General features: G+C 38.8%; 1 protein-coding gene across 4 annotated transcripts in view; it reads left to right on the plus strand.

Annotated features, from left to right (window-relative positions):
- The window catches only part of LOC102600633 (E3 SUMO-protein ligase SIZ1), a 15,153-nt gene that overhangs the window by 4,277 nt on the left and 1,641 nt on the right, over window positions 1-9,235 (plus strand). For all 4 annotated transcript variants that reach the window (XM_015314994.1, XM_006340078.2, XM_006340079.2 and 1 more), the window contains exons 6-16: window positions 314-488; window positions 933-1,069; window positions 1,867-1,935; window positions 2,838-2,925; window positions 3,004-3,079; window positions 3,442-3,515; window positions 3,860-3,967; window positions 6,890-7,051; window positions 7,611-7,715; window positions 7,813-7,893; window positions 7,971-9,168. In XM_015314994.1, coding sequence (XP_015170480.1) covers window positions 314-488; window positions 933-1,069; window positions 1,867-1,935; window positions 2,838-2,925; window positions 3,004-3,079; window positions 3,442-3,515; window positions 3,860-3,967; window positions 6,890-7,051; window positions 7,611-7,715; window positions 7,813-7,893; window positions 7,971-9,168 — 2,273 coding nt within the window. The remainder of the gene's footprint in view (window positions 1-313; window positions 489-932; window positions 1,070-1,866; window positions 1,936-2,837; window positions 2,926-3,003; window positions 3,080-3,441; window positions 3,516-3,859; window positions 3,968-6,889; window positions 7,052-7,610; window positions 7,716-7,812; window positions 7,894-7,970; window positions 9,169-9,235) is intronic.

Genomic DNA, 9,235 nt, shown 5'->3' on the forward strand with positions numbered 1-9,235 from the left:
GGGGGAGGGTGGGGTGTAGAGAGGCTATGTCCTATAGACCCTCCACTTTTAAAAAAAAGTTCACGAAGCAGGGTTGCAAGAAAAATATGACAACAGAATAGCAAGATACAAAGCAAATACAACAACAAATAGTAATACACAATGAAGAGTAAGAGACTATGCAACTACTAAATACTACTAATAATGAGAAGAGGAGAGGAAGAAGCTAGCCCCCTACCTCTCCCACATTAAGTGCGACAACACTTTGGTATCTACTAACTTTCTACCTTAATCAATGACTTCCAATGCATAGTGATCTTTCTACGTCTGCCAGAAAAATGCAGGTGTCTGGGGCAACGGGGGCAACTGGGGCAACTGACCTAGCATCAAAGTCACAAGTTGTCTCGGATACCAGTAATGTGAAGTTGAAAGAGGAGATTGAAGACACTTACCACATGAAAATTCGCTGTGTGTGTACAAGCTCATTACAAACTGAAACAATGATTCAGGTTTTACTTCTGCACTAATTTCCCTTATATCTTTTACTCGTTTTTTATGAACATGCATATCTTCTTTTTTGCTTACCAATATGCATATCTTCAATGTATTATTTTGAGTGTGCAAACATCCTTTTGAGCTCTGATTCTCTTTCAAAAGATATACCAAATCTGCTTATGCACTGCAAAGCTGCGTAATTACTTATAATATTTCCTAGTTGGACCGGTACAGCATTGCATCTTTAACATTGTAGACTATCATGCGTATCTGTAAATTGCATTTGTGTTGCTATTATGATGAAGCTGTGATTTCAGCATAAAGTATGCCTTTTTGAAATATAAATTCTGCCACGATGAGGGGTGCACTGGACATGGTGTCAGATTGAACATTTGAAGCTTCTGTTTCTTGTACTTGATGTATCACATTTGTGTCTCATGATGTAATCATGCTTGCAGTGTGAAGACAGAAGATGTCACACATGGCAACATATTCGTTGTGTTGTCATACCAGATAAGCCAATGGAGGGTGGTGATCCACCAATTCCGCCTACTACTTTTTACTGTGAAGTGTGCAGACTGGTTCGTGCTGACCCGTAAGTGTCACCTTTGGTGTTCAATTCACTTTTATCTGTTCCTTTTACAGGAGGGATTGTGTGATTTGGCTGCATTTCCATTTACTGGAGTGTTGCATTGTATTTGTGGCTATGGTCTATGGAGGATTTTTCTTGTCAAATAAATTGTGTTCTTGAAATGTCTTAGATGTCAAACATGCAAAATTTAGTTGTCTATTTACTATATACATTCTACAGTTCTCTTCAACTCATAAAAGGTGTCTCCTGACATTGCTATTATTTAAAATCTTTGATATCTTAAGAAGAACAATTTGACATCAAGGCTACAATTTGTTGCTTTTCCCTCTCTGAGATGAGCCAATGTATTGGAGCCACGGATAAGAAAAGTGGGCTGGCTCTCCTTATATTATGTACAAACCAAGGGGTTGTGATGGGTATAGAAGCGATTTTGTTCCATCTGTAAGTACAATGACGTGATCTAGTAGTTGAGACAGTTGTTAGCATTAGCTGATTTGAGAACCTTAACTGATGTAACTTTTATGCAATTGCTCTGAAATTTCACTTGGGTAAAAACATTTTTCCTTGTATTGAACTTTCACATTCATAGCATGTGAAGTTTATAACTTGTTATCCATAAGGCTGGTAAACATGTGGGTGCTAACCTGGGATTTTCAGTGCATGGCAGTAAGACCTGACACTTCATTCACCATGAATATGGATACTTAAATGACCACTTTGATGCGGCTTTACTTTGTTACATACAGGATTTATATGGTAATACTTATTTCACCTTCCATAACTGAATTCCCTATATGCAGCTTCTGGGTGACAATGGGACACCCTTTGTATCCTGCAAAGTTGGCCATTACAAGCGTTCCTGCCGATGGGTTAGTAACCTGCAACTTCGTTTCTGATGTCTATCCTGTTCTTTATTATTGCTGCACTGCTTTTTGCTTGGCTTAATTTGTTTATGGGGTTAATTCTGTGAAGATTTGGGACATGCAGTTTCTAATGCCTGTTCTTGCTACTATTAATTGAGAGAGATTTTTATTTGTGTTTCCTTGAAAAGATGTCAAAGGATGACCTTTGGTTTCCACAAAGTGATTGGTGCATTTCCGTATTATCCTCACTATTCCATGGGGATGAGTGTGTGGTGGGATGGGAAGCCAAAAAAGAAATGAAAAAAAGGAAGGCAGCTTTTCTATAACCTACTTTTGATTTAAGGGCAAGTCATTTGGTGGTTAGTGAATTTCGAAAAGTGGTGAAAAGACTCCAAACACTAGTTTAGTCATGTATCTTGTGCATGCAAAATTTTAGTGTTTAAGTGCAAGTCTTGGATCTGTTTGCATCTGTATTTGTATGTTTTCCCCTAGGTCAGAAGTTTGTGCAATTTAAGGTGATGAAATCATGTAATAGCTTGACCATTTTAAGTTAGCTTCAACCTTTATGTGAGAACAGGTTATCAGTTTGAACTTCCAGTTGCATCCAAGATAGATTGCTCTTTTGAAATGTATGATTTTGCCTTTCTTTGTTGTCTGCTCGCTGATAGAGTTTTTGGTGTGTGACATGTGTAAGCCTTTTCTGTCTTTTGTGGCAAATGGTCCCATGAATGTAAGAGCCAGGATTCTCAGATATCTGTTGTTTAGAGGATTTATGCTTCTATTTTCCTCACTGAATTACTTGCTCTATCATCCACATGGCATGTTCTGCTTTGTTATTGTTCTGTATTTGTAGCTAAGCAAGTATGTAATTTCTTTCCTAATTACCTATCTCGTCTGTGAATTTTCAGGACGAACCCTGTGCAGAGTATTGAGAAAACATTTCAGATCACTAGAGCTGACAGAGACTTGTTGGCAAAACAGGAATATGATCTCCAGGTTGTTGGTTTTCCTGGTGATGGTTTAAGATAAAGAAGCCCTTTTATATTCATTGTGTTCGTTCTCTAAACTTGTCAGGCTTGGTGCATGCTTCTCAACGACAAGGTACAATTTAGAATGCAGTGGCCTCAATATGCAGATTTGCAGGTGAATGGTATGCTCTCTCCTATGTTGCTTCGGTTTTAATCCTGATCCAATTGGAAGTAAATGCTGAAGTTATGTTCTTCTCAATAGTTTTCTTCTTTCATGGGAAAAATATAATGTCTTGTGTTTTCTCTCAAGTTCGTAGTTTCTTGGCCTTAATAAGAACTTGAGGGGTGAGGTAAACATGATATTGTGTTCTGGGATCCTTCTTACCATTCTTAACTTACAATATTGTTTACGCAACTTTTTCCCTTGTATTCTTCTGCAAGGACTCAATTGCCATAAATCGAGTGAAGATTGCATTTACAATTTTTTTTGGGTCTAGAAGATCTTTCCCTTGTGCATTAACTTCAGTTGAATCTCAACCAACAGGGGTTCCAGTGCGCGCGATAAATAGACCTGGCTCTCAATTGCTGGGTGCTAATGGTCGAGATGATGGCCCTATAGTGAGTATTAATTACATGCACTTCTGTTTCTGCCTCTTGGAAAGTGAATTGTTGTGTGTGTATTTGGGTGTGTGCACTTCCACTTTGGTGTATATATTTATCTTCGAGTGTTGTGTAGGCATGCTGAAATTGAACAAGTAGCAAATCTTATTGTCCCATATGAACTCCAAATAAATGTGTGAAGTGTAATGCAAGTTTTCACAATTGATTGGTCAAATTGGTCTCAGAAAAGTTTTTGGGATAAATCATTCAGCCTTCTTTTTTTCTTTCCAGGAACATTTACTGCAAAACTGTAGTTCATTTTATAGACATTTCTCTCAATTCACACCTTACCATTTTATCAGATCACACCATGCACCAGAGATGGAATCAACAAGGTCACATTAACAGGATGTGATGCTCGTGTCTTTTGCTTAGGGGTTAGACTTGTGAAGCGGCGTACTGTTCAGCAGGTAGTTAAGTTTGATCAACATTATGCATTATGTAGATTCTCTTGCAAAAAAACCATTTTTACCTGTTGTTTTTTAGTATTCAGTTGAAGTCTTACTTTGTTAACAAGTTGATTATTTTTTCGCTAAGAGCACACTAGTCAGATGTCAAAGGTATTTACAATGTATGAATATAGCTCAACCACCACACTCATCTATCAAGTAAGTCCAACAACCGATATATAAAGCATTTTTCCTTGCACCACAAACATAAATGAAAGGAAAAGACTGTTTCATTACATCCCTTTCATTACTTCCCTATTTTCCCCCCCAATTTATCCCAAGGAGAGCTTGATCTTAGCCTAAAGGCCGAGAAATTTATTTTCTATTGAGAATTTTGTCTTAAAATTATCCAAAGGAGTCACAGCTGCATTGCTCTTCATGTTGCCTTTGTTTTACTTCGATCTACTCACTGTGACCTGCTGATAATACTTCCTCCTGCTGGTAATTGCCTCAAGAGGCTGAGATACTACCCAATTGATATTAAATGGCAAGAGCACAAGTGTCCAAAAGATGAGGCAAATTTGTAATATATAAGGACACAACAATTTATGTTTTCCCCATCCTGTGCCTGTATAGTACCATCTCACAACAATCCGCCTCTTCTTTCAAAAATATGTTTGGTGAGTACTTACATTTCAAGCTGCACATTATATAAAAAAAGCAACTTTCGGCGGCACCTTGGCGTTTCATAACGTCTTTACTATAGTATAATTTCTCCTCAAAATGATTCTATTTCCCAATTCCCACCCACCGTATCATGCGATCTTCTGCCTCTCCTTCTATTGAGCATTCATACCTCAGCTGTAGGAGCTTGTAAACCTCGTCATGTTCTGATCTTGGATGGCTCTATGAAGTTTATATCCCACTAGATCCCATTGTTATTCTTACCCAGATAATCAGTTCATTATCATTTGTGAAACCAAAAACATGTAGAAATGCTATTTTCAAAGTCGCGTGCCCCACACTAAATGTGAACATAAAGAAAAAACATTGTTTTTGACAATGTAGCTGTGGAAACCTATGAATTTGCAACTCCATTTTCCTCAATATTACATCAATAATCCTTTACATGTGAGAATATCTATTGATTTATGTTCCATTTATGGTGGTTACCACCCTTCTCATAGTGCATTCTCATGGGATAACTCCAGATCCACTTCTTAAGTATTGCATCATTATAGGTGGGCTACTCTAGACTTCTGTAAACCTCTTTGATAGGTGAATCTTTTTTTCTTTTTGTCGAATAATTTTTCATTTTTAACAAGGGAAAAAAATATCATTTCAGTTTCCTCTCCATTCCTTCACAGGAAAAATTGTTTTCTCTATTTCCTATTGCTATTGTTGACGGCATATACAAATATGGACATGTAGTACTACCAGTACCTTGATATGCTTGAATGAATGGATTTCAATGGTATTATCTTTTCGTCTTGGAAAAAATATTGTCTTCCAACAAGCACCCTAGGGTGTGGCCCGGGGGCAATGAAGTGGGTTGAGAACCATGAGGGTTCAACTACAAATCCCAGCAAGAGACGAAAAAACACTACGTGATATCTTCCCATATGTTATAGCCTTGGTGGAAGATACCGGTATCTGTTGCTGGTGGGAGGTGGCACGTATCTCGTGGAATTAGTCGAGGTGCGCGTAAGCTGACCCAGATACCATGGTTAACTTGTAGATGGTGTGTCCATTTTGCGACCACAAACTCTTGCCAATTTTGGATCTCTTGTAGCTCCTCCATTAGTACAAATTCTGTGTTGTGTATATTGATATTTCAAACCACTAGTATTTTGGGGAGTACCAAGGTTTTATCACTCCTTCCGTCACCTTGTCAACCCGAAACTTTTCATGAAAATAAAGAGGAACAGATAAAGACTAGTGGAGACAAAATTCCTTTTCCCTCATACATTCAAAGGAGGCATAAAGGGTGTTATTCTGAATTATTGATAATTTAGCTGATGATTTGCAATATCTAGCCAGACCTCTACTTTTTCCTGAATCCATTTGTCTCTAGCATATAAATTTGGAAACCAATTGAATGATGTATGCTTCCTTGGTGTCCTACTTGTACAACACATCTGGGCCCATTTCCTTACAAGGCACATCCATTATCAATATCATAAGATATTCAGTAGTTCTCCCAGAAGAAGTACGTTCTGCAATGTTTCTCCCAGAATTGCATTCTGAAATGATGATATATGGTGTCCATCACTAGTACTAATCTTTTATCTAAGACATTGATTAGTACTCTATGAGAAATCTCCTCAGCTGCCCTTTGAGCTCTTCCATACACAGTTCCTTCCTCCGCTGATCTCCTTATCCAAGTTTATGAAGTATTTTTGTTTTGTTGGTGCCCAATCTTCCCTCATCTTCCTTGTTTCACTTATTTAAATCATTTTCTAAAACACTCGTGCTCCAGTACAATGTCTGCACATTCTTCACAACCTTCAGACTGTGATATGATACAGGTACCAAAATCTTTTTCTGCAAGGTAATGGAAAATCTGTCTGCCCATTCACTGGATGGTAAGATTTTCTTTACAGGACATGATTCTGTCTGATTACAGAGAATTAAGCAATCAATCATTTTCATGATATCGGAGATTATACTGATGCCTATAGTAGCCGTTAGCATTAACCAATCTATTTCTGTTTTTAAGAAGTGTGCTGGTGCTGCTTGAGATCCCTGTCACTCCCTTCCAACTGTGGCCTTGATATTCCTGATATTGTTCTTCCCCCCCAAAAATAATATTCATGATATTGTTATAAAAAAATAAAAATTCCTGATAGCTTACCATTTACATTAACATAGACTTGTTAACAAACAAGGGATCTTATATATGGACTGTTTCATGTTTCTGATAAACCTTTGTTTTATTGTTAGGTTCTTAGTATGATACCGAAGGTGTCAGATGGTGAGAAATTTGAAGATGCCCTTGCTCGCGTTCGTCGTTGTGTTGGTGGTGGGACAGCCACTGAAAATGCTGATAGCGATAGTGATCTGGAAGTTGTTGCTGATTGTATTCCTGTCAATCTTCGCTGCCCTGTAAGTGCATACTGAAGTTATAATCCTGTTTACAGTACATCTATTAGTTAGTGTTGTTTAGTTTATCACTGTGTTAGATCTTGGCATATTTGTTACTGTGTCTCTTCCTCACTTAGTGGGCCTTTTGGTTTGTTCAAAGTAGACAATCAAGCTGCAAGCTAGTGCAATTGCATACAATGTGGTCGTAGTCGATATCCTAGAGATCATATTCTTCTGATTCAAGAACCTCCATTAGGCACAATCTTAGTCATAGATGCTATTTAAGTGTTTATTTGATGGTTTGAACAAGAAACCACAGGATTAACCTTTTGGGCATCACCTGATCAAGAAAACATGGTGGAGCACTGGCTTCCCTTTAGTCTTCCATCTATACTAGTGTCCACCACATCTCCTGCTATTATTATATGTATTAATTTTTCTGGAGGAGGATAGCATGTCAGCGTTCAAATAATTTGCTTCTATTTGGATTCTGTCCCCTCTGTTGCTTTGTTGCAATATTTTATTGCTTTGTAATGCAGCATGAGTCGGGGCTCAATTTTCTTTTCTATGTGCATAACAGATGAGTGGTTCAAGGATGAAAGTTGCTGGAAGATTCAAACCTTGTATACACATGGGCTGCTTTGATCTTGACGTCTTTGTTGAAATGAATCAAAGGTCGAGGAAGGCAAGCAACTATAACCCATAACTGAACTAATGTCTCAAGTTCCCATCGTATATCCACTGGATATTATTTATTGACAAATCTTGTTCATGTGATGCAGTGGCAATGCCCTATCTGTCTTAAGAACTACTCTTTGGAGCATGTCATCATAGATCCATATTTCAATCGAATTACTTCTCAGGTATTGCTTGGTTATTTTTGGGGATAGTAACTCTGTTTTAGCATTTAGCTGAACTTTTGTGCGGTTTCGCGGTGTAGATGCGTAGTTGTGGAGAAGATGTCACAGAAATTGAAGTGAAACCTGATGGTTCTTGGCGCGCGAAGACAGAATCTGATCGAAGGAGTCTTGGAGATCTTGGACGTTGGCATTTACCTGATGGGTCTCTGAGTGAATCTCCAGATATAGAGTCGAAGCCTAAGCCTGAAATTCTTAAGCAGGTTAAACAGGAAGGAGGCTCTGATGGAAATGGCCTTAAAGTTGGATTGAAGAAGAACAGAGACGGATTGTGGGAAATCAGCAAACCTGAAGACCAGACATTTTCATCTGGAAATAGATTGAGAGAAAATTTTGGTCAGGATGTCATTCCAATGAGCAGCAGTGCCACTGGGAGTGGCAAAGAAGGTGAAGATCGCAGTGTTAATCAGGATGGTAATGGGAACCTTGAATTCTCGAACAATGCATTTGATCTTGAGGCGATCTCTCTTAATATTGACCCACCATATGGTTTTGGCCACGGAAATCCGTCGGTACCAGCAGGAGATGCTGAAGTTATTGTACTAAGTGATTCTGAAGAAGAGAATGAGCCAATTATCCCATCTGGAGCTGTCTTTAATAACAACCATAGTGATGCACCTGTAGTTTCTTTTCCAGCTCAACCACTAGGAATTCCGGATTCTTTTCATGATTCTGCACTTGTTAATGGTGGGAATTCATGCCTGGGGCTGTTCAATTCTAATGACGATGAATTTGGGATGAACTTGTGGTCTTTGCCTTCTGGAACCCAAGGTGGCCCTGGTTTTCAGTTATTTAGTTCTGATGCTGATGTTTCAGGATCTTTAGTAGATGTGCAGCATGAATCTATTAACTGTACCAGTTCTATGAGTGGGTATGGGTTGGCTGCAGATACTGGCATTGGATCTGCTTCTCTTCTTCCTGGAACATACACCGATCGCCCTAATGCTGATATAAATGACAGTTTAGTTGATAATCCCCTCGGATTTAGTGGTAATGATCCCTCACTTCAGATATTTCTTCCTACTAGACCATCAGATACGTCAGTTGAGGCTGCGAGGGATCAGCCTGATGTTTCAAATGGCGTTGGTACTGAAGATTGGATCTCACTTAGGCTTGGTGGTGATGGAGGGGTTCCTGGTGATTCTGCAGTTGCAAATGGGTTAAGCTCTGGGCAGCAAGTACAAGCTAAAGACACTGCGTTGGACTCATTGGCTGACACTGGTAATTCCTGTTGTTCTTTACCTCTTTTTTTCCCTTTTTGGAGGGGTGGGGGGGGGGGGGTGTGGGG

The sequence above is a fragment of the Solanum tuberosum genome, unplaced genomic scaffold (genome assembly GCF_000226075.1).
Source record: "Solanum tuberosum cultivar DM 1-3 516 R44 unplaced genomic scaffold, SolTub_3.0 scf00017, whole genome shotgun sequence".
Taxonomy (NCBI): domain Eukaryota; kingdom Viridiplantae; phylum Streptophyta; class Magnoliopsida; order Solanales; family Solanaceae; genus Solanum; species Solanum tuberosum.